The sequence below is a fragment of the Netta rufina genome (assembly GCF_964035555.1).
Source record: "Netta rufina genome assembly, chromosome: 1".
Taxonomy (NCBI): domain Eukaryota; kingdom Metazoa; phylum Chordata; class Aves; order Anseriformes; family Anatidae; genus Netta; species Netta rufina.
In genome coordinates this window covers 137,645,546-137,672,663 of record NC_140123.1, presented here as the reverse complement: position 1 = coordinate 137,672,663, position 27,118 = coordinate 137,645,546, and the positions used below count along the sequence as shown (strand labels likewise).

General features: G+C 35.1%; 1 protein-coding gene across 1 annotated transcript in view; it reads right to left on the bottom strand.

Annotated features, from left to right (window-relative positions):
• CCDC91 (coiled-coil domain containing 91) overlaps nucleotides 1-27,118 on the bottom strand; it is a gene marked incomplete at its 5' end in the record, with an annotated part of 125,415 nt that overhangs the window by 34,611 nt on the left and 63,686 nt on the right. Inside the window, 4 exons of the mRNA XM_084305815.1 lie at nucleotides 1,209-1,322; nucleotides 11,075-11,251; nucleotides 12,859-12,927; nucleotides 13,101-13,193. Coding sequence (XP_084161941.1) covers nucleotides 1,209-1,322; nucleotides 11,075-11,251; nucleotides 12,859-12,927; nucleotides 13,101-13,193 — 453 coding nt within the window. The remainder of the gene's footprint in view (nucleotides 1-1,208; nucleotides 1,323-11,074; nucleotides 11,252-12,858; nucleotides 12,928-13,100; nucleotides 13,194-27,118) is intronic.

Below are 27,118 nucleotides of genomic sequence, written 5' to 3'. Positions count from 1 at the left end.
GCTCCCCACACCTTCCTTTCGGGTTATTGTAGAGAGCAATAAGGTCTCCCTGAGCCTCCTCTTCTCCAGACTAAACAACCCCAGTTCCCTCAGCCACTCCTCATAGGACTTAGGACATAGACATAGGACTCTGTACTACACAGACTAGTTGAGTTGCAATACTGGTCCTATTAACTAAGTTATTTATTATACTAGCTGTTCTAATATGAGATGCATTTTCACTTTCCCCAGAGCTCATCCTCTGTAAATGACTAACTTAACATATAAACAAATTCATTACGGACAGTGTTTTCCCCTGGACATCTGTTTAAATGTCTTTCCCAATAAGACCCACGCTGCTAAATGTAAACTTCTCCACCCACAATAAGAGAAGAAGAGAACTCAACCAACATCTTGAACTACTAGTAGAGTGAAACTTCTGAAGTTAAATACTATTTTCCACAATATTATTCAGCCCATAATAGCAAGGAATATAACAGACCAAAGACACTACCTCATTCTGAGGACAATGATACCAATTAGATTCACAATTAGTAATTTTGTTTATGTAGAATCCTTATGATTATAATTATTTTTAAAGATTCTCAAAGGGGAGGAGTGTGTTAATTTATTTATTTTATTCTCCTGGAAGTGAATCAAGCTTATAAAGTTACAATTGATTGCTTATGTACAAACATTAGTCTGCAAGTATACATCATTAACATAGCTGAAACCATTTCAGAACAACACAATATTTTTTAATAAGACCAATGTACTGGATATAAATCTTTCCCCACTGAATATCATATATTTTCAGGCCCTCATATAGTATGGGTAAAGAGGAAAAGTTCACCTTTGTTTGCATACAAACTGCAAAATGAAGCTTATCTGTGAACATAAAACAGCATGTTATTGATACTGACCTCTGATCACAACTTGAATTTGACAGACTGCATTTACAACCCCATCTTTAAGTTACTGTAATAAGAAATACCACAGATTTCAACTGTTTCATTCATTTCTGCTTTTTGATTTGTCATTAACTTATAAGTCTACAAATATTCATGAAGAACTTTATTATACTAACAGAAGTTGTTTGAAAAAAGTAGTGAAAAATCTGAAGATAAAACTTCTGTTTTTCTGTGCATTTCAAGACAAGCTTTAGGATTAATAAACTTCATCAATTTCTCACTTCAGGAAATAAAACCCGTTAGCCACTGGTAACTTACCCTTTTCTGCTCTTTAATATATTCCAGCAGTTCCTCCCTTGTCCTTTTCACAGCTTCTTCGATTGCCTTTTCACTTCGTTTTTGCTCCTCCATTAATGCTTCCTTGACAATTTCCTTTGTGAAAGGAAAACATGTTAAGTGTAAATATTACAAGTATTTCACAAATATAATTCAGTTCATCCTTTTCTTTCCTACTGGAAGTTTATCATTACTTTTTTTTTTTTTTTAACTATAATAGTTACTTCCCTGCCCCAAATTAATATGACACTAAATCAATTCTGATTGAGTACTAGAAGTACAATAAAATAGAGAAAGCCGGGAACAACTTAAAACACATATATCACCTCCAATACAACTTATTAGCATAAGTTATCAGCTAAGGAAAAATTTTCCTGGACTAAACTCACTGTCCTAAAGATTAAGTCCCGGCATCCCAAAGTCACTCATGAAAGAAGTAACAACAATATTTAGCCAAGAGTTTTGTTTTCAAAATTCAGGAACATGAGATGACAACCAAAATTCCTGAAACACACAAAAGGTTAATATCATAAGAAAATTAGACAACATCCAGTAAAAATAATGACACAGTATGTGTTAAACTATTTGGATGAGGAAAGAGAGAGAGGAAAGGAAAAAGGGAAAAGAGAGGATTATTTATTTATTTAAGACTAATCAGAAAAATCACAGGATTCACTGTACATTATCTTTGAAAGTGTGGATACAGAATAATAGATTGAATAAATAGTGGACCTCAGCTGAAATTTCATATCTGAGATAGGGCCTTGGGAACAGGTAGTTAGAGTTCACTTGTTTGATTGATTGAAGCAATTTTTACTTCTCAGAAGCCATTTGTGATGCATTTGTAATTCCTATGCTTTTACACTAGACATTCAAAAGTGGATGTAGCAGAAATACTATCAGTGCACCTGCAGAATGAAGCAGGGATGTGATGTACTTCCGCTACTCAATATCAGCAGACTTAAGCTTTCTTACTGCATTCACTGTTAGTGAATAAATAGTAAGCTGCCATCAAAATTTAATAGGATGGATTTTATTTATTTATTTTTATAGAAGAGAAACATAACAATATAGCTATTCAGAAATATTACTTTAGTTTCTTGTTTTTTTGTTTGTTTTTGTTGTTTTTTTTTTTTGAAAGAAGTTCTAGTCCTTAAAAAATACAGAAGTAAAAAAAAATTGAAACCTGTTTCAAATGCTCATAGAAATTATAAGGTTATCACATTTTTTCTTCTACAGACCACAATTCATATCCTCAATTCATATCAGATATGATCCAGTATCAACTAAATCTTCTATCAGAATAATGTTTACTAAGCAACACAGTTTGTACACAGAAAGCAAAACTAAAAACAGGTAAAAACAAACAAAACACAACCCACCCACATTTTGCATCACTTCAATAAAAACATAAAAATCAATGATGGATTAATTTATTTTTTAGATTTAATTATTAACAGGCATTCAAGCTCCTATGTCAGAAGGACTAAGTCTACCTTGTACATATGTTGTCTGATTCAGAAGAAAAGAAATACTTTGCTGCAAAACTTACAGTATTCAATTTAAAGTATTCAGTTAAAGCACAATACATATTTATACAGGGATAATGGTAAAATAAGGAGAAATACATAACTTTACAAATGTTTGAGAGCTCACATGACAAGCATTTTATTGCTTTGTTTACTTTATGGGTTTAAGAAACATTTGTCAAACTGCAGTGACACCTTCTTTAAATATAAAATCTCAGAATGCTATCTTACACATTCTTGGTGTTTTACAATTCTTCACAGAAAGTATTTTTTCAGGAACTCAGTGGTATTGAAAAGATTCACTTGGAAGAACAGGTGGAATGCTAAGGTTTTAGAGGTATAAGATATTTATCCTTTTACTGCTTTTAAACCAAAACTGAATTGTACCTGCAGAACTATATTTTTCTTGCATATAAAAGTCTAAAATCCCAAATTTGAGCTGTGCAGCTATATAGCCCTCACTGTTCAGGAACGCAAATGTTGAAAATCATAATTGTGAAAGATTAAGATTATCATCTTTTTATTTATATATTTTAATTCACTTTACCAAAGAAAAATCCTGGGACAAGGGTCTCTTTCACTAAGGAACTCTGGCATGACTAACAGAAAAAAAAGTAGCAGAAAGTTACACATTATAGAAATATTCTGTTCTTATATTCTCATGGCAGCTTAATTTGTCAAAAGGTCTCAAAAGACTCTGTTTCATATTATAATGTAAACTAGTGCAGTCATTTACTCCATTAAACTCAAAGGCAAATTAGAGATCTGATAAGGTGTTATGCATTATTATGCAGAAAGTCCTACATTAGTAAATGTAGGACAAACAAAACAAGTATGTTAACAAATAATAAATGTATGTTAACTTTCCTTAATATCAGGCTACTTGCGACTTAAAAATAAAACAATATTTGAATGAAGGTCCAAATAAAAATACAATTAAGTTCTTTTAAAATAAAGTCTACTAAAAGAAGAAATCTCAAGAAAACAGAAGCCACTAGAGATACATTTGTGAAAGATTATTCTATTACAACAATATTAAAATATTAAAACAATGTAAATAATTGTTTTCCATTTACAGTGACAATTTCCAAAAATTAAGAACAACCTCTGCTGTCTATGAAATTACGTATAAAAGTGAAAGCAAAGCTGTATTGCCTATTGAGGCAATAAACAAAGCATACCATAATTATGCTAGTCTTTACTCATTTATCAAGACTTAATTCAAGAGAAAAAAGGTGATACAAAATATTATTTTTTAACTTCATATACACTTACCTAGTCCAACTTTTAACCTAGCACTGTCAAGTCCACCATTAAACCATGTCCCTAAGCTCATATATCTACACATCTTTGAAGACCTCCAGGGATGGTGACTCAAACACTTCTCTGGGCAACCTGTTCCAATACTTCACAACCCTTTCAGTAAACATTTTTTTCCTAATATCCAACCTAAACCTCTCCTGGAGTAACTTGAGGCTGTTTCCGCATCTTATCAGTTGGTGCTTGGGAGAAGAGATTAACCCTCACCTCGCTATGGGCCCCTTTAAGGTAATTGTAGAGGGTGATAAGGTATCCCTGAGACTTCTTTTCTCTATGATAAACAACCCCAGCTCCATCAGCCACTCCTCATAAGACATGATTTCCTAGACCATTCACCAGCTTCGTTGCCCTTCTTCGGTCACGCTCCAGCACCTCTTGCAGTGAGGGGTTCCAAACTGAACACAGTATTTGAGTTGCAGCCTCACAAGAGCTGAGTACAGGGGGACAATCATTCCCTAGTCCTGCTGGCCATGCTATTTCTGATACAAGCTGGGATGGTTGGCCTTCTTGGCCATCTGGGTGTGCTGATGGCTCATGTTCAGCCAGCTATTAACAAATACCCCCAGGTCCCTGTTTGCCAGACAGCTTTCAAGTCACTCTTCCACCAGCCTGTAGTGCTGCATAGGGTTGTTGTGCGCCAAGTGCAGGACCCAGCACTTAGCTTTGTTGAACCTCATACTTTTGCCCTTGGCCCATCAGTCCAGCCTATCCAAATCCCTCTGCAGAGACTTCCTACCTCAAGCAGATCAACACTCATGCCCAATGTGGTGTTGATATAAAGGATCCTCTTTGCTTCCCTAAAAATTCCAAAAAGTGAAAGACAAGAATTCAGACAAGTCCATCATTGTTCTTTATATATTCCCAGTATCCAGAAGTTCAGAAAGTTTTGAATAATCCTGAATCCTCTCAGTGTACATGCTTAATTTTCCTTTATTTTTTTTTTTTTTTTTTGCTTTTTCCTGTTATACTATATCCACATTTAAACTTTTTCCTAAATTAGACTTTTGTTGCAATGGTAAAAATTTGCCCCTATTTCACCTTCAGCTAAAAAGGGTATAGCACTATTTGAGGTTTTAAATATTATTTTAATTTATTCAAGGGAAAGTAAAAGACTGGCTTCTCAGGAGAAGCTGAGGGTGAACACTCCACAAACTGCACTTCTTTTTTTTTTTTTTTTGATATCTGATCAAAGGCCTCATTCTTAATTATAGCTAAAAGTAGCTTCTTTACAAGACTTTTCATATACGTTTTCATATACGCTTGACGTCAGTTAGAAGATTAGAGTAACTAATAAAAATTTTAAAAATACTCAATTACTTAATGACAAATCACATTCAAACATATGTTAGGAATCACAACCACATAACTAGAATATAAACGTATATTTGCAGGAAGACAGAAAGAAACAGTGTACTTTATATACCAGCACTCAGTCAGTATTACAAAAAAAAAACAGCAGAAAACATATAATGGTTTGCAATTTTATAGGAAAATTCTTTTGTTTCCACACAAGGATCAGGTGGCAGTACTAAATTTTATCTAGGAAATACGACCACAGACTGCAACGTTAGTGGTTTTTCAGAAAATAGTTACCCTCAAATTATAATGTTTGTGGTTATAACTATTAGAAAGCACTTCTGAAGTCAGACATGGTTAAAGTCAGCATGCAGCGGACTTTTCCAGACTTTACCAGTATATTGATGGTAATTGGTGAATGACTTCCCTGTCCTTATCTTAACCTGTGAGCCCTTCTCCATCATATTTTCTCTCCCTCTTCCTTTGAGGAGGAGGAGTGAGAGAGTGGTGTGATGAAGTTTAGCTGCCCATCAGGATGAAACCAATACAATCCAATTGTAGAAAAGAAAGCCTGTTCTTTAATCATAGAGCCAGTGCTTTCATATTTTCACTTACATATGACTGTGTGGAAATCCCTAAGACATTCAATACAAAATTGATTCAGACTTGCCAAAACTATTAAAAGAAGCACTCCCTTAAGTACATGAGCATGAATACCAAACAAAGTTTTAATAACATAGCAGGTAAGCAGCCATTAATTTTTCAGAATTAAGCACTGTGTGTTCTAGATTTTCTGTTTTTACCTTCTGAGAAATGACATTATACTAGAACTCATAACCTCATGGAAAAACCTTAAACATACTTTAAAGTCCATAGAGTACAAAATAATTTTCAACTAATCAAGCTTTTTCAGGTATTTGGATGTTTGCCAGTAAAATTATATTAGATATTCTAAAATAATAACATAGAAATTATAGTGTTGCATGGAATAACAACACAGAAACCCGCAGGAGTATGAGTTGAATGTTTGAAGACTTGCTCAGAAAAGACTACTGGGAGCTTTTTCTCTTTTTTTTCTCAAACCTTTTAGTTTCGTACAAAAGTATTTTTTCTTCGTATATCTCGGTACATCTCAGTTGTGGCTTGGCTGAACGAAACTACAGTCTAAGTTTTCTTGAAATACTTTCCCACTAGTAAGATCATTTTGCCTTAGTGCTTTTGCTCATGTCCAAGAGGAAGCAGATTTTATGTTACTTCCTTTAATAAAGTTTGTTTTTTTTTTTCCTCCTTTCTAATTATTTGCAGTCTTCAAAACATGTTAGTCTATTGTATATCTCCTGCATGGATTATGGAAATGATGAATTCAGGCTTGTTTTCCCTTGAGAATCAGTGTAAACTGCAGTAGATTATACATAACATTTTAAGTATAAGCCTTCAGGAAATGACCAAGGTGATTCTTTGTTTTGAGTGCTTTTTGGAGAGTTATTAGTTTCAAGCTATGTCATGGAGTTGAAACTCCAAGGCTCACCCCTCAGCTCCTAGCTTTCATTTCACTTTTAATTATTTTTTTTTTAAGACCAAAATTGTGATGCATGAATTGTCTTTAACATCTTAACTTTTTTTTCTTCCAGATTTCACCCCATTTATGTAACTAAGTACTTAGCTCTGTGAAATTTTAACACTACTATACAGAAAGCTACAGACAGCTCTCTGCAAGGTAGTGTTATGGCTACTGTAGCTACTGTTATAGCTACTCTGCATTAACCTAATTATAAATTGAATATATATGGCCTTCCTACTTCATTGAAATTTGTATTGATCTTCTCATATTCCCAAAGAATTTTTGGCTTTTTTTTTTTCCAAATAATCTTTGATCATTGTCTCTTTCACTTGGAGCTTCCTTGCAATTTTAAATTCTATAGGAAAAGCTTCAGCTTCAATCAAATTTATAGATTCTCTTTATCTACAGGGCAACCACTGCTTTATTCAAAAAAAAGTATTCTAGATAATACATTCTAGTGGGAGAATTTTCTATTTCAAGCATTCCACTTGACACAGAGAACAACTATATATATTAAACCTTTCCTGCAGGGAAGTTACCAGTGGGAAAACAAACAAACAAACAAAAACACTACCAAACCAACCAACCAACCAACAAAAAGAACATACAATGTATCAAAAATAGAATAAAAATACTGAAGACATTCCAGCCTACGTTTAGTCTGCTAAACATATGAACTTCTCACCTATAATAATTTCTAATGTGCTGTAAAAGGATCATGAAGTAACTGTGCAAATGCATGTTATCTTTAATTAAAAGACTACTTGCTTCTCTCAAGAATGAAAGCTTATTATACCCAATTAAAAATGTAATCCCACCCTCCTCAAACCTGAGGACCATTGTCTGAATAAAAACAAGGTATTTTTTCTAAAAGCACTAAGCACCTGGATAACACATGTATAAAACCTGCAGGTGCTGCCAAACTCAACTGAAAGGAATCAGATTTACGGACTTTCCTTACAGCCTCTGGAGACAGTATTCTGGAAAAAAAAACTTTTCTACTCTAGGAAAAAAAAAAAAAGGAGAGAGAGAAAAAAAGAAAGACAGACTTGTAAATATAAATATATCTTTTATTTCTCACACATAGATTCTTTCCTTTGGTGATAATTTGAAAAAAGATAAACTAAAAGGAGATAGTTTTGTTAAAAACAAGTCAGGCTTCTCTTTCCTTGCTTGATTTCTCCAAAGTTCCAAACTCATGCATTGGTGAGAAAACATTTTTTTTCTTGAAATAACAATAATGCTCCTAAAGCTATTTTTACATGCTTAATTCCAAAAGGAGAGATTGTTGAATGTTCACTTACATTCATCTAAACTCAATTGTTTCATTACTTGATACTAAACATAATAATAGTATCTGGTGACAAATCTGAAGCAGGAAGCACAAAATATTATACAACAGAGCATGAAAAATCAAATGAGGCAAGTGTTATGTTACCGCAATTTTACATTTCATTGTCCAAAATGTTAGACTGTGTTTTACTTTTGGCAATTACAGAGCTGACTTGACAGATTATGTTTTTTAAACAATAATTGCGAGACAGTGAATAGTTCAGTTATACCTCTTGAAAGAAAAATCTTAAGGAAAAAGTGTAAATATGTTGAGTACAAGGCTTAAAAATAAAATGTAAGCAGACAAACTGCTTGTCTGTAGTTCCAAGTGTTTTTCAGCACTAAACCAAAGACACATCTGACACCTTAGGATCTTTCACATTAGCTCTGTAGGACATTTGTCAGATTTACAGAACTCTAGTAGCTGTAGTATGTTTATAAGAGTAACAACAGAAGAAGGCAAGCCATTTCTTGGCAGAGGTAACAAGAAAATTTTTGTAAGAAACAACATTCTATGTGAAAGACCATCCTCCCTAAAGAACTTGCACTCATTAATCAGAGATTAAAGAGATTAACTTCAAACACACTATATTTTTGTATGAGAGAACTTTGGAAATCTCAAGAAAAATCTGCATTTTACTTAAGTGGATGTATTCAGATCAGGTATTTGAAAAATGAACCTAATTTAAAGGAGAAATCATCATATATTGTAACTAAGAGAAATCATTCCTGTTACTATCAAAGTTGTCAGAGCTACTCAGTATTAAAAAATGAATTAATTAATGCCACATCAGGAGCAAGATATTTAGTAAAGGAGAATTAATCACAACATTCTCCAGTAACTCAGCATCATAATAAGAACATTATACTCCAATACTCCAATACCATCAATCATTTGATCAGCTAGCATCCTAATCTGAACAAAAAAATGCCCTCTTGAAGGCCTGGATTTCTTCCTCAGAAAAGCAGTGATATCAGAGTATACTTATGATTTTATCTGAAAGAATGCATTAATCCATACTAAATTACTAACATTATCCTGCTCTGTTATCAAACTTTAAAGACATATCAAAAATAAGAACTCCAGGAAAATATTCCACAAGGAACATAAACCTAGCCTGAGTCACTACATTAACTTATTCTTCCACTCTCCCATCCTCAAGACATTTTACATGCTCCCCAAATCCATAAAAATAGATCCTTGGCTGACCTCACAGAACCAGTCATGGGACCCCTTCACCCAAAAATGCTCAGGATGCCTCAGAACTCTTCTTAAACTTCTTATTCTACAGACAGTGGGTTTTGTTCAAGGCACATAGATTTCCACAGTAAATTACAGGACACAGAACTATCTGCCTTAGGGACATCACTAAACAGCACATGAAATTAATAGCACATTGTTAATTCCTCCTCCTATTAATCTCTTCAAGTTCCACATGCTATAAAACTGCAGTCTTTTTCTTTACTGTAGTACACAACTACTTTATTGCTCATAAGGGAGACTTTTTGTTAACAGCTCCTCCACACCACTGTAAACAATTCTTATTCTGGTTAGTCTAAATGATTCCTATTGTAACAAAACCATGAGCAATATTTCTTAGTTTAAATTTAGCTTTGAAGTCACCTGCTTATCTTTTTTGTTGTAAAGAGCTTGAGTGCTTGAACGATTATCATTATAGCAAAATTACTACATTGAAAACTGACATCTTATCTGTTGATAACCTTACATGCAAAAAACTACATACAAAGTAAAATCATTTTATTTACTCTAGAAATGTAAGTAACACAGATGCAGAGTATAATAATGGCTTTGCACCAAAAGATAACTTGATGAATTTAGTTAGGTTTGAGATTAATATTTCTGTTAAATACTTGAAAAGGAAATGTAAAGTTCTGTTAAATGCTGGAAAGGGATCTGTTTCCAAAGAGTATGATATGCTATTTTACTTCTGTTTACTTCAAATTCAAAACTAGTTGTTGTTGTTATTCAGGAGACCTTGTTAATTAAAAAATACAGCAACGTATAATTCTAACATCTGGATGAAACATATCTTCAATATGTTTCAATATCTTCAATACGTCTGAAGAATTTTCAACAAGTAGGCCACCAACAAAACAGACTGTTCCCCCAAATATTTCCAACAGCAGAGACTACAAAATTAACTTTTGGAAGAGTAATTTAGCTGCTATTGTAATATACTTAATTTGTAACTCCTGATGTCCAGTTAAATACAATACTGGCAATTGAGAGGGAATGTCTTTCTTAATTTGTGTTGTGATACACAATTGTCCTTATAGTAGCATCTCTCTAAGAAATAACTCTAGAAACACTTGTGTCTTGTTAATGTTTTATGTTTCCAATTTTGATAACCCTCTTTATTTTGTACCTGCTCAATTTTTGTCTAAGAAAAACATCTTTCTCTAAGAGAGACAATGGAATTCCATGATAATAAGGAATAGACATAACTTCTTTTCAATATATATACAATAGTCACATAAACCATCTACAACGTAGGTGCCAGTATCTGAGCTAGTTGTCTTGAGTTGACTTTTTGAAGTCATTGGTGAAAAACAGGCAGTTGCAGTGCACAATTCATCTCATTTCAATACACATGCCTGAAAAGGTCACAGGAGTTAATTTTCTGAATGTGCCAAATTCTGTCCGTACACAGTCTAGATGAAGGTAAACCAAGAAGACTGCAGTTCATTTCAAATATCACAAAGGTGCAGTGATAAATAACATATCAAGAAATACTACCACAACATTACAAAGACATTAAGCACACTGAGCAGGTCCAAAATGTACTAACTTGATTATGTTTTCTTTGCTCTTGTATTGCTTCTCGAACAGCCTGGGCAATTTTCTCTTTATGTCTGTCACGTTCTGCTTCCCACATTTTTCTTTCTTCTTCATGAATCTTCTCCATATTTCTCCTTTCCTCCTCTACTGCTTTCAGAACAGCCTCCTCCACTATTTTTTCTTCAGTCTCCAAAAGAAGCAGAAATAAATGATGAAAATAGACAACATGGGTGCAAAACTCGTATGTATTTCTTCTTCTAGTGAGATTAATCAGTTGGCAAGACATAAGACAAATATTTCTACTTCTAAACTATGAACTTAAATCTATTTTACAGTGCTACTAAGCAGGTATTACCACTGGACAACGACTTGGCAGTTAACGGAATTAAAGAGCTGCAAGCATAGATCTTAAATCCCCACCTAGTGAATACACTGTATCATAATTAGCTTGATTAATGTGAACACAAAAATCATGGAGCAGAAACCATGTTAGTGTAGGTGATATTTAATCACACATCATGGACCTCCTACAGGAGGCTCTTATCTCCAAGTATTTAACAAAAAGTCCAAAGGCAGCCTGAACACTGTCTTTGTCAAAGTATCCAAAACATACTTAACTATGTCTTCCATCCCAAAGCTCCTTAGCTACTTAAGCTAAAAAACACTGTTCATCTTTTTTTTTTTCCAATGTCTATATTCAAACATCACATGAAATCTTCAGAAGAAACACATTGAATTTGAAGTAACAAGGACAATGCACTGCTCTATATGTGCTGAACCATTCACAAATATATTTATCAGAAAGACTATACATCATTGCATAACATCTACAAATAAGTAACATCAGCCTGAATTTCAAAACAAACATTGGCTGAAAACCCCCTTCCACATTTTAATGAGCTTATAGGTCAGTGCAATGTCCTTCGATGGTGATCTTGGAACTACTCAAGTAAAGTTATAAATAGCAATAAATATTGGGTTCCTCAAATACCTACACTTACTAATAAAATGGTTTCTTGTAGTTCATTGGAATCTTTTTTTTTTTATTTGACATTTATAACATATAATAAAAATGTAAGCAAAAATAAAAAGGGCCTATTAAGATATTTTATTACACACACATTTTTCCCCTAGATATCAATCACCTAACATATGGTTTCTGTGTTACTGAGTGTTATTCAGAGAGGTGCTCAGACATCATGTGTATACCATAAATGAAGATACACATGACATTCTACTATAGCCTAACTGTGCTAGCTACATTGCTCATTTTCCCAGATCATTACAAACAACTAAAATTTTATACTGGATTTTATACCTGCATTAGAAATTAAACATAGTTTGTTGAAATGTTCATATTTCTAGGTGATTTCAAATATCTATCCTCATTGAAAATCACCATATTTAACAGAAGTTAAATAAGGCACAATGCTGTCTTAAGATCATCAATTGACCTTTCCACCTGGCTCTTCAAATGAAAAGATACTGATGTTGTTAATTGAAAGACCATGAAAACAGACGTTTAGGTAACATGAACAACTGAACTGCAACCTTCTGACTTGTAATAAATAAATTCAGAGGCTAACTTAAATAGAAGAAAGTAGGCTACATAGACTATCTCTATGAAGCGTAAGATACAGCAGATGTATTAATCCTTTCTAGATCTAGACTTTCATTTAAATACAGATGAGAACATAACATTTGACAAATTTGGTTATGAGATGACTTACTGAACTTGGCATTCATGACACATATGTAATTCAAAATGAACATTTACTACTTAACAAGAGATACCTGCATAGCAGCTGCCACAGTTTCCTTACTTCTTTCTCTTTCTTCATCCAAACATTTGTCCAGCACTTCCTGTGAATATTATGAAAAGTTAAACTGCAGCACACAATAGAGGAGTGGCTAAAAATCATTTCAGTCTATTGCTTGAGAAACCTTCCTTTTCCTGTCAATAACTGTGGCAGGATCATTCCACAGAAATTCTACAGAGCAGACCAGATTCCTTTTTTTGCAAATAAAAGCAGTACCTTATGTTTTTGTGACTGTTGCATCAAAGCTTCTTCTATCTTTTCTGATAAGACTTCCTTCTCTGCTTCCAAAATGTCAAGAAGTCTCTGATGCTATTGGGAGAAAACATCCATATTATTTTAACAATAGTCTGCTAGAAAAAACAGATAAGAAGAACTCATCCAAGAGACATAGGTTTACTGGTTGCTTATAAAAAAAAAAAATCAAAACTTAGATTCAATTAAATGAAATATACAGTGCTACTTTAATTGATTTGGTGACAACAGAAACTTATGATAATTAGCTTCCTGATTATCTAATATTTTCTTAGAAATGAAGCTGAAAAAAAACACAACACTACATAAAGCAACAGTTCTTACAGAATTTATAAGGATGGTCTAAACAATCACACATTTTAAATTTAAAAAGAGTGTACCACCTCTGAAAAATGTAGATGGAGGACTGGTAACAACAGAAATGGAGAAGGATGAGGTACTTAACAACTTCTTTGCCTCAGACTTCACTGGCAGTCAGGCTTCCCACATCCCTCAAGTCCCTGAACTTCTAGGCGGGGGCTGGGGGAGCAGAGTCCCTCCCACTGTAAGCAAAGAGCAGATTCAGGATCTCCTGATGCAGCTGAACAGCTACAAGTCTATGGGGCCTGATGACAGCCATCCCAGGGTTCTGAGGGAAGTGGCTGATGTAGCTGCCAAGCCACTCTCCATCATATTAGAAAAGTCATGGCAGTCAGATGGAAGTCCCCAGTGATTGAAAAAAGGGAAACAGCACTCCCATTTTTAAAAAGGGTGGAAAGGAAGAACCAGAGAACTACAGACCAGTGAGTTTCACCTCTGTTCCTGGCAAGATCATGGAACTGATCCTCCTGGAAGCAATGTTAAAGCACATGCAAGACCAGGAGGTGATCCGAGACAGCCAGTATCGCTTCTACAAGGGTAAATCATGCCTGATCAATCTGGTGGCCTTCTATGATTGAGTGACTGGATCAATTGACAAGGGAAGACTGACTGATGTCATTTATCTGGACTTCTGTAAGGCTTTTGACACAGTCCCACATGACATCCTGATTTCTAAACTGGAGAGAGATGGATTTGAAGGGTGGACCATTTGGTGGATAAGGTTGAAGGTTGCACCCAGAGAGTAGTGGTCAATAGCTCTATGTCCAGGTGAAGGCCGGTGACAAGCAGTGTCCCTCAGGGGTCTGTCTTGGGACCAGTGCTTTTCAATATCTTCATCAATGACATAGATGATGGGATTGAGTGCACCCTCAGCAAGTTTGCAGACGACACCAAGCTGAGTGGTGCAGCTAATACAACAGAAGGAAGGGATGCCATCCAAAGGGACATGGACAAGCTGGAGAAGTGGGCCCACATGAACTGAATGAGATTCAACAAGTCCAAGTACAAGGTGCTGCACCTGGTATGGGGCAATCCCAGGTATGAGTACAGACTGGGAGAAGAACCTACTGACAGCAGCCCTGCAGAGAGGGATTTGGAGGTTCTGGTAGATGAGAAACTCGACAAGAGCCAGCAGTGTGCACTTGTAGCCCAGAAGGCCAACTGTGTTCTGGACTGCATCAACAGAGGGGTGGCCAGCAGGTCAAGGGAGGTGATTATTCCCCTCTACTCTGCCCTTGAGAGGCCCCACTTGGAGAACTGCATCTAGCTCTGGGGCCCCCAGTACAAGAAAGAAGTGGACCTGTTAGAGCAAGTCCAGAGAAGGGATACAAAGATGATCATAGGACTGGAGCATCTCTCCTATGAAGGGAGGCTGTAAGAGCTGAGGATATTCAGCCTGGAGAAGAGACAGCTCTGGGGAGGCCTCATTGCAGCCTTTCAATACTTAAAGGGTTCTTATAAAAAGAATGGAGAGGGACTCTTTACTTGTGTAGATAATGATAGGGGGGATGGTTTTAAACTGAAAAAGAGGAGATTTAGATTGGATATTAGGAAGAAGCTCTTTACTCAGAGGGTGGTGAGACACAGGAACAAGGTGCCCAGAGAAGTTGTGGATGGCCCATCCCTGGAGGTGTTCAAGGCCAGGCTGAATGAGGCCCTGAGCTACCTGATCTAGTGGGTGGCATCCCTCCCTATGGCAGTGGGGTTGAAACTGGATGGTCTTTGAGGTCTCTTCCAACCCAAGCCATTCTATGATTCTATGATTGAAACAGTTCATTTAAACAGCTGCAAAATTTAAATTATGTTTGTCCTACACCTCTCATATATACATACAGCAGAAAGCAAATGTATTTTTTTTTTAGCCATTCATGATACCATGCACTTTGAAAGCCAGGGGATGACAGCATATGTGAATGCTGCTTCTAGTTTTCTTGTAATCTGAAACAGGTTTCAGGGAGAGAATGAATACTGAAATAAAGTGGTTCAGTAGTCTATATGTAGCTGTATAGTCTGTCACTGTTTCTAAACACAATCCGTTTATCTGCTTTTCAATAAACCAAGTAAAGCAACTGAAATACGTGCATTTTGTCTATAAGAACTGAGCTGTTTTCCAGAGTTAAAAAGCATTACTGGAAATTACTGATGCTGTGTATTTCTCAAAAGATAATTAATAGCAAATCAGTGTATTTTATTACATGTCATTTAAGAGATGATTATAACCTTAAAATGAAAGTATAGTATCAATACAACACAATATTTTACAAAATCACAAACAATAAAGTGTAACATTTATTTATATGAATAAAAATGTATGCATAGAACATAACACTTCTACACAAACACTTATGAAGGCAAACACCCCTTTCACCAGCATTACCAAAAACCTGCAATTTCAGTTTCATTAATTTTATTCCTTTCTAATTTTAAGTGTCTCCAAGGGCACTTAGAAATATATTACTGAACTGCAATAATATGTTCTGGAAAATATTTTTACATTTGAAGAATAGAATAGAAAACTTTTGGACTGTTTTATAAAATAAAACACCTATCTGCCTTTCCAGGATAAACATGTAAAGAGGTATTTCCTTATGAATTTACTTAAAATTGTTCTGAATAGAGGAGACGCATTCTAATGGAAAACACCTGTCGAAGAAGCAGTGAAATTCACATCATGGTTATACTAAATAATGTGTAACTAACTTTTCTTGTAGACTTATCTTCAGATATTATATTTAATTATCAGGGCACATACACAAACTTTTTTTCCAGTAACTCAAAGGTGAAAAAAATAAATGATTAATTTTGTTAGCTAGATAATCTCTGTTGTTCTTCATTTGACTGCGCAGATGACAAATCTGTTACTTCACATTTATTTAAAAGAATGACACAACAGAAGACAAACACATGCAAATATTGAATCAGATACTTACCACAAATCAAAGTTCACTGGTGTTAATTAAAAGAGTTAAATTTTACTGGTTTCAGTTAAGAATCATAGAGAGATTCTCTAAGGAGTACTTGTTAGAGAAAATCACCTCTATTTTTAAAATGCCTAAAAGAGAACAGCAGTCAACACTTTCAGCAAGATTAGAATTACTAATGTAACACATGCTAGTGTTTAATTTCAACTTAATTGACCATCAGAGCTTGAGGTTACATATGATGACTGTGTATTAATGGACCAGCTTCCTTATGTATTTTACAGCATTCTCCATGGGATCACAATTTTCAGCCTTTAAACCAGTGCAATTTTAGAAATTTTATTTACATATGTATAAGAAAACATACAAGCCTATCCTGGAAGTTCTGAGACACTGCAGAGATTTGCACTGATACTATATACAACATTTTAGGTTGGATATTAGGAAGAAGTTCTTTACTGAAAGGGTTGTTAGGCATTGGAATAGGCTGTCCAGGGATGTGGTTGAGTCACCATCCCTGCAGTCTTTAAAAGAAGTTTAGATGTAGAGCTTAGTGATATGGTTAAGTGGAGGACTGGTTAGTGTTAGGTCAGAGGTCGGACTAGGTGATCTTGGAGGTCTCTTCCAACCTAGACAATTCTGTGATTCTCTGATGTCTACACTGACAGTGGAGTCAACTAATGTCTATTCTCCCTGCAGATGGAGTAGAGACCTTCACTATTACAGTCTTCTGTGTGACTCTAACCTAACTACACATAAGTTTACTTTTCATAACCCTACGGTAGGCCACAATCCTAAATACAGATGTATAGGCCACAAACCTAAATACAGATGTATATTTGGATATACAACTATATCTGTACAAAACATCAAATTGTTACACCAGGCAGCTGCTATAGCAAGGAGGAGTTGAACAACACATGGATGCATCCGTCAAATTCGATCAGTTCTATGAAGAGACAGTGTATCAAGCAAAAGGAGAGGTAGACAGCAGTATAATATAAATAATTATGCTTCTTTTGGAAGTAGAAAGGGAAATACAATATACCACTTTTCCTCACCAACATCTACAAAAAAAAAAAAGGTTGCCTAATGAGTAAGGATAAAATAAATAGCAAAGCTGCTGTAACTGCCATTTACAGTATAATCACTTTTAGTTTAGATTTCCTATTTCCTTAGTAGATTAGAAAATCTACATGCATTGCATTTTGAGTTTTATGGAATTCACAGAAGTTTTTTAAGAATGGTAATTGTATATAAAAACAGACGTGTTTTTTCACAGAATCATAGAATCATTAATGTTGGAAAAGACCTCCACAATCATCTGGTCCAACCATCCCCCTGAAAAAAATGTCTTCTAAATTCCAACCTAAAACTCCCCTAGTGCAACTTGAGGTCATTCCCTCTTGTCCTGTTGCTAATTATCTGTGAGAAGAGGCTGACACCCAGCTCCCCACACCTTCCTTTGAGGTACCCATAGAGAGCAATGAGGACTCCCCTGAGCCTCCTCTTCTCCAGACTAAACAATCCCAGTTCTTCACAGGACTTGTGTTCCAGGCCCTTCACCAGCTTCGTAGCCCTTCTCTGGACATATTCCATGGCTTCAATGTCCTTCTTGTAGTGAGGGGCCCAAAACTGAACACAGTACTCGAGGTGTGGCCTCACCAGAGCTGAGTACAGGAGGACGATCACCTCCCTGATCCTGCTGGTTACACTATTCCACATACAAGCAAGGATGCTGTTGGCCTTCTTGGCTGCCTGGGTACACTGCTGGCTCAGATTGCTGACTCGTTCATGTTTCAAGATGTTACAGGTAAGTATTACAAGTACATTTATAATGCTATAAGATAATGACTTCTGGAATATTTCAGTGCAACTTCCTTTACATTACTTAGCTTCCTCAAATATCATGGAAATATAGATTACAATTTGATCAGGATTGCAAGCCTGTTGTGACTAGCTTGGCATGTCCTTTCCAATTATAAGGTAAATGTTTATTCATTTGGAATAATCCCTCCATAAATGGTTACCTTCATATCTTAACTTCCAGAAGTTCATGTATCATTATGAATGTTGCAACAGCTGTCCATACAACCCAGTAAAGCAAATTCTGTTGTACTAGAGCTGAAGAAATCTCTTGAAGAACCGGTTACTTGGCCTCAAAATTTGTATTGAGGCCTACCAGTTTTATTTTTCAGAGAGAAACATACTTTCAGCTATTACATTACATAAATTATATGAAAAGAATTAGGTACCTGGAAATAGACAATGTAGAATAAAATAGTTTGAACCTCTTTTCCCTGAAACAGGACTTGAGTCCAGAAAATCTGTATAGCATAGTTAGCATAGGCACAACAAAATGAAAGTTGCCATTTTGCATTTACTAACTGATTTAATTACTTATCAAGAACTTTTTTCCAATGCTGTGCCCCATGGTAGTATTAACCCTTACACAGAGCCATGGAATCTCCTTGAAAGCTGTGCCTATTAAAATGAGGTAAAGTGACCTCAGTGATATTATTAACCCATTATATATAAAAGACTGCACCACCCTAAAATCCTTTTTACTGAAGCACACTTGGGTACGTAGGTATTTTTTCAATAATCTAAACAATTCCTTATATTGTGCATAACCCTCATGCAGAAAGTGTGTGAAGTTAAAAAATGTTTCTATGCATTCCTTTTTCTGACAGTGATCAAGGAAATTTTAATTATCTCTATATCACGACACTACTTTTTCAGACTTTGAAAAAAGCACTAATACAAGGCAAATGATTAATGCATATATGAATAGAATTCCAAGCTGGAATTTTAAATATGTCTGAGCTATGAAAAAGCTACTGTAAGTAACTCTCTAGAACTTGTCACTAAATTTGGACAACTAGCTTCCTACCTAAGATTTTAAAATAATCCATATATTTTCCAAGCAGAAGTTATTATATAGAAGCATTAATTACATTAATTTTCTAGATATGTTCAGAATGACTTTGGACTCTGGTAGTAAAAGGCCATACTGAGCATTTTATACAGTCAATGCTTCCTAACTCAATCTTCTTTCAAATGAAATTATTAAAGGGAGTTGAAGGTAAAAAACCACAAACTGTGAGTTTCATTTCAGCACATGCACAGTTGAGAATTTGTACACACACTTGTATTTTTAGCTAACAGGAAATAACAATGAATAGAAATAGAAATTGAAGAAAAGTAATGGCTACATATTATATAGAGAAGAAAGGAAGGAAGAAGAAGGATGTGTGTGTGTCCTGAACTCAGAGTATAGTGGATGAATTACTGAGGCCAAAAGAAATCTCAATGAAAACTCCCCTTTAATGGAATACAAAAGTTTTCAGACTGTTAAATTTGCTAGGTTGCATGTTCACATGGTGCATGTAAGCTATACAGTACATTATGCAGAGACACTGAGCCAGCTCTAAAAACCTTTAGCCTAGGTACCTCATATAGTGTAGCTGATCAATGCACCACTTTGCCTGAAAAGCCCAGTCACCTTATCTAGTTCCCTTTCTGACAAAGCTATCATTTGCATGCTTTTATTCCTTAGCTGGGAGCTACAGGGTGTGGAGTGCAAAATTCTGACAAGCAAAAATTCTTAAGACTAGAATTTTAGTGGGATGTCATGGCCCAACATATAATAGTGTTTTCCAATAAAAGAAAAAAATCTTTTTAGAAAAGTGATATTCCAAACTGGAGAGAAATACTACCATTTCTACCCTACTCTCTAGAAAGTAGGGAGAGGTCAGGAAAAGTCTTTGAAAATCAACTTAAGACAAAAAGCATTCAAAAATAGTTTTTCCTCCCTGAAATAAGTTCTCTGGGCAATACTTCCAAATGAAAACTGTTTGATGTAGATTCAAATATACAGAGATCCTGTGGTTTTTCTTGATTCCTGTAAAAAAGAAATCAATTTATTTATTTATTTATTTTTTTCCTGGAATGTGAGTCACAGTGGACGTTGTAAACAGATTTAATCACAACAGCAAGTAGTCAGGGTTTTTTGTTATTTTTATATACTAAATTTATTTCTCAGGAATCATGGAGTTCTCCTTTCAGGTACACATCTAATGAAGGTATGTGATATGGTATATAATATATACATAGTAAATATTATGATAAATATGTGGAATGAGTGAAATAATGAAGGATTTTAGTTGTTTTACACTTAAAATTCTGCATTAATGCTATTAATAAATAATTCTACTTTGGTACAATTATAATTCTTGCATAGTCCCATTAAACCTAAACTGCAACGTTATAGAAAAAGTAGAAAATAGGGTGCCTTGTAATAACTGAAATGCTTTCTAAAAATATGGATAGTTACTTTCTGGGTTCTGTACACTTTCATCGAAGAGGAAATAAGCACAGGAATTCATCCAATGAGGATACAATTCTTTAACTAGTAGGCATCCAGTTTATGTTCCTGCAGATTGATTATTCAACTGACTACTTTTACATAAACTACGAATAGCGGCTAACAAATTGAATTTATCCATACTGAACTTGGTGATCTGTGTACAATGACTTTCCCAGTTCTGGAAAGGAACCATTCAAAAACAAAACTGCAAACAAATCATTGAACAACCTAATCACAGAATCACAGAATTTCTAGGTTGGAAGAGACCTCAAGATCATCGAGTCCAACCTCTGACCTAACACTAACAGTCCCCACTAAACCATATCCCTAAGCTCTACATCTAAACGTCTTTTGAAGACTTCCAGGGATGGTGACTCCACCACCTCCCTGGGCAGCCTGTTCCAATGCCTAACAACCCTTTCAGTAAAAATGTTCCTCCTAACATCTAACCTAAAACTCCCCTGGCGCAACTTTAGCCCATTCCCCCTCGTCCTGTCACCAGGCACATGGGAGAACAGACCAACCCCCACCTCACTACAGCCTCCTTTAAGGTATCTGTAGAGAGCAATAAGGTCGCCCCTGAGCCTCCTCTTCTCCAGGCTGAACAAGCCCAGCTCCCTCAGCCACTCCTCGTAGGACTTGTTCTCCAGGCCCCTCACCAGCTTCGTCGCCCTTCTCTGCACCCGCTCAAGCACCTCGATGTCCTTCTTGTAGCGAGGGGCCCAAAACTGAACACAGTACTCGAGGTGCGGCCTCACCAGAGCCGAATACAGGGGGACGATCACTTCCCTAGCCCTGCTGGCCACACTGTTTCTGATACAAGCCAGGATGCTGTTGGCCTTCTTGGCCACCTGAGCACACTGCTGGCTCATATTCAGCCGACTATCAACCAATACACCCAGGTCCTTCTCTGCCTGGCAGCTCTCCAACCACTCATCTCCCAGCCTGTAGTTCTGCATGGGGTTATTGCACCCCAGGTGCAGGACCCGGCACTTGGCCTTATTGAACTTCATGCAGTTGACCTCAGCCCATCGGTGCAGCCTATCCAGATCCTCCTGCAGAGCCTTCCTACCCTCAAGCAGATTGACACACGCACCTAACTTGGTGTCATCTGCAAACTTACTGAGGGTGCACTCAATGCCCTCGTCCAGATCATCGATGAAAATATTAAAGAGGACCTAAGTTAAATATTAAAGATATTAAAGATATTAAAGATATTAATATTAAAGATATTAAAGAGGCCCATAGTTTATACCTAGGTATGAACCTAAGTTCATGTGAATACTCAAATGCTAAATAGAATTATAAGAGAATAAAAAGAGAATAAATAAATTTATGTTGTTTGCAGTATCACTGAAGAAAACAATATTTTATACCTTCTATGATTCACAAATCTTTGATCTGATGAAAAAAATCACATAGTAATGATATGACACTTGGAATGTTCCTGTAATAACACCGCTTTGAAAAACAGTATATTAACATATTAAATTACGTATTACTAATTCACACTACAGTGAATGACTGATTTTTCTTGTTAAAAAAAAAAAATCTACCAAAAATTTTAATCTAATGAAACTGCATTCTAGTCAGTAGTTAAACAGGGGAAAAAAAAAAAAAAAAAAAAAAAAAAGTATATTAAGACTTAATCTCTTTCTCCAATACAGTTATTATTTTTTTCTACCTTCATTACATATGGACATAAAACAATTCCTGTTCCTCAAAATCTGGGAAAAATCTACAGAAACAGCAAACATTCTGATACTTTATTCATCCTTGGGAATAATAAACCACTGGACTGGGCTTTTTAAGAATTCAGCAATTTAAATTTGTTAATCCATTTTAACAAGAAACCATCATAACCCACAAAATTATTTCAGTGTCATGAAGGAATCTAACAGTAGGAAAAAAATAACACAGGTTGTAGGAAAATGCCTTTATCTCTACTTGAGGGAGATGACATAAAAATACAGAGCTGTAGCATCATGATTTTATAATGTTATCAAAATTATATTTTTGCTACCCTCATTGCTTCCCCCTATTCAAAATACTATCCTGAAGAAAAAGGCAACCATATCAAAACAGGAATAATAGCTTTCTGTTCTTTTAGAATGAGTAGCCATGTTTACCAGCATATTCTTTTATATAGTACCTTTTCTTCACTGCTGCTAAGCTTAACCCAAATCAAATGACAAGATCTGGTAATCATAACTGGTTTCTTACACTGTCCTCACTATCTGTGGCATCTAAGTGTTTGGCAGCACAAGGTGGAAAGTCTGTTTGAAAAATTCCAACATCTGTTACTTATTTCCACTTCCTCAAATTATAACTTATTACAGGATGGTTGAACTGTATCTTTTTGCCAGTTTGAGGTCCAAGTGGCTAACAAAGCAGCAAAACTTTTCTAAGAGGAAGCTCAGGAACCAGCAAAACATTACTAAAAGTTAAAACTGACATTATAAAGAAAAATTATAACAGTGGTAATAAAATAACCAAGCTTAATATTCCTACTTAGGGTTCCATTAAGATTTTTCTGCACATTGCTGAATAACAACACGTCAGAGGCTGAAATTACTGCAAGACAACACTGTCAAGGTCAAAACCTTTTGCAGCATCTCTGTTTTACTGTTTATAAATAAAGAAGCCATCCAGACTCATCTAATACTGAAAATACTTTTCTCAAAAAGCATGCACAGTAATAGACTATTTAGCCCCGAAACCTTGGAGTCCTAGAAATACAAAAATAAGAGACTTCTGTAAAAATATGAAAGATAAGTGTTTACTAGCCCTTCTGGTTTTGTGATCCAATTCATTTCACAGCCTGTACACGTTATTGCAGAATTGCTTCATCTACCAGGAAAAAAAAAGGAGGACATGGACTCCTAAAATACAAACACTATAAATAGCAAAATGTTCAGTAATGGAAGATAGCAAGGGAGGGAAAAAAATTAAACTACAGCTGACTGAGGAGAAAAATCATACTATAATACCTATTTTTTTAGTATTGACAAAAGTAGATGATAAATTCATTAAAAGCAGAGGAGATTTTAAAGAAAATTGTCATATAAGCACACGGCAGACAGTAAAAATCACCCTAAAAAGCTGCTTTCAACTGAAATTTGATGAATCCAAGGAAGCTTTGAAAACTTGGATTAGTGAATATAATATCCATATAAGATTTTTGGATGAGACTAACAGTATCTTGGATGAATTAACAGTACAAAGGGACTGAAAAATCATCTTTTAACTAACTTGTGACAGTGGGTAGATTCAAAGCAAGTTAGTTTAGAACTAGTAAAGATTTTAATTTTTGAAAAAAAGTAAATATACCTTTTTGCATTTTAGCAATAATTTTTCCTTGCAGAGGTAGACACTAAGCAATAGCCTTACAAAAATAAAGTATAGAAAGAGGATAAAGTAGACTTTTTCAGAAATTAAAAAAAATAATTCTTCCCATCACGGTGAATAGCAGATTACTAATCTTTTCAACTAATTCTCTCTACATAAGCACAAAAATAGTAAATTCTTGACTTCTTGATCTTTTCACTCTTGCCACTTTTTTTTTTTTTTTTAATATAAGCATAAACCATGAAGGTATTATAATACTCCAGGAGGATTAAATACCTCAAGTTGACAATAGGATTCTAACAAGTATATCTTGTTGTTTACATAGTCAAGAATTACCAGCAAACAAAGTTGTGAGAAAGTCTAAATTCCCTCTTGGTGAGGGGAAAACAGACCTAAAAAGATACACCTAGATGATCTGTGTTTAAGGATGAGACGTTACAAGTAAAGTGAATTAGATGAAAACATAATGGAAATGACTGATTGGATGACTGAATGGAAATGACTTTGCCAGATTGTTCCAACACTAGCAAATCATAAACTTTCTGAGAACTGTAAGAAACGATCCCCAATGATGGGGATGTGAAAAACACACTCAAGAATTTCTAAACCTATCATAATTGGAATTTATGAACCAGTTAGATGTTGCCTACTGCACACTTAATTTTTTTCAGTCTGCATGTTTTCTGCATTAGTACCTACTGTTCTCACTGCAAAAAATGACTGCTGGCCCCTTTAAAATTAAAACATTCAAAATTCTCTGAATACCAATTTGCATATATGCCTTTCAAAATCAGGTGTGAAGTAAATTTGAAAATTACTGCCTTATTGTACTGCTCTGTCTCAGTAATTACACTAGTAGTTCCTTTGGCTAGTATGGAAAAAAAAAAATCAGCTTTATATACTCTACATAAAGGAAAACTGCAGGATCTTTAACAGTGTAGGAGAAAAGTTGCCCCGTACAGAAAAGGAATATACATGTAACTGAGGTACAAAATTAAAGCCTTACATTCCTTGTATTTCTTCTTCTTCTACATGAATCAAAATGGAAAATATCCCAATTAACATAATTAAGGACCACAGTAAAATATATCCACTTTAACAATATTCAAACATGAAAGCACTTCATAATCCAGTTGTATATCTAATTTATACTGCTTCCTCAGGAAGATATAGAGAAAAAGAGGAATATCGTTAAATCATAACTTAGAAATAGGAATGAGTGAGACTTTATGAGATCATATTACTGTTCTAGCCTATGTGGCATCTCTATTCTAGTGCTGACCTATACTGAACCACTTTTATTAACTTACTTTTATAGAAATCTTATTTTTTTCTGATTACTGAAAATTCTATTTGAAAGGTTTTGCTGTTGTTTTGGTTTGGTTTTATTTCATTTTTTTCAAAGTGGGATCAAAATAATTATCTTAATCAGTTATTTTTCTGAGATATCAACAGTGAACTCAGAATCCAGTGAAATCAGAAACAATGAAACTCTCCATTCCCCACACAGAACTTTTTGGATGATTCTGTTGTCAGTGACTTCTGCTGTTTGTCCAAAAGCAGCCTATTTTGTTTACAAAGTTTTACAGGAACAAGTTTTTCAGTACGTATCTTCATATAACACATGACTTCAAACACAACATCAAAGTTGGTGTTCATTTTCAGGATGCATTTTTCATTTTCAAATTCATTTGCATTTTCATTTTCAAATGTGTGCATCAGAAAAAGGTAAAGATAAAATTTATAATCTCCCCCACTTATGAAAAACTGACTTGTTTGCCAGTGTCATTTCCTCTGTTATCCTCAAATGGTAGACATGTACAACTGACGTGCATTGCTTTCCTAAATACTATCTAACCCAACTGCATCTTGGAATAAAGAAGTAAAGAAGTTCTTATTTTCCTATTCACTGACAAAGGACATCACAAACCTGGTGCCCCTGAATATGCCACAAGAATGCCTGGTTTGCTTTTTGAAATGTAGATCTGAGAAAATATTCCATTGAAAAAACAAAGAAACAAATGAACAAAAAATCACCAGCAACACTAGCCTGTTCCCCAGGAAGCATCCATTACAGTGGTCATCAATGAGTTTGAGGGAGCTGGTTCTTTCAACACATTTCAGAATAGCACTTAAAAGGGGACCCATAACCTCTATACCTAGGGAACGTGTGAGATTGTCCATTAATATCAGTCACTTGTCTTTAATATTCTAAGAAAAGGGTAGATGTAGAATTACCCAGCATCTGTGGACAATAACTGGATAGTAACTGATATCACCAGTTCATAACTCAAGTAGTTGTCTCAAAGGCAATAGATAGTCACAACAATCAATACAGAGGAATGCTTCACTGAGAGGCAGTTCAGTATTCAGAGGACATTCATCAAAACAACTCCAGCAGATCTTTTAACAGTGCAAAATAATCCCAGGTTATGAAAGCCTTAAAATTCTGAAGCTTCTTCCACTTAACAGAAGAAAAAGTATTATATAATGCACATGCAGGAACTTCAAGCAAACAGACCAGAACTTTCTGACTTTAGGTTCTGTGGGAAAGGTACCTATCAGAAGGGCCACAATAGAAAATGGCTAACTATTTTACTTTTTTTTTGCAATTGCAAAGTTTTTGCAATTTTAAAATGAAGACCTCTAGAAACAGAACTAGGAGAAAAGTGCAGTCTGACAGACCTGAAACAAGATACAGAATCAAGGACAATTTGTGCTGATGGTTCCTTTTCTGGAGAATGTGATGATGATGCTACATATAGCTAGCCAGTATGCTGCAAAACGTTGCATGTCATTATCAAAGACAAATTACAGAAATTTGTCTAGCAGGAAACTAAGATAGAACTAGGCCTTTCACACCTTCCCTAGCCTTAAAGATACAACTTTTCACATGGACTGTATTAGCAGTATGGTACCTCTCCAGACAGATTTTTAACATGCATCTCCATCACAGGCACATCACACTGATAATAGACAGCTTC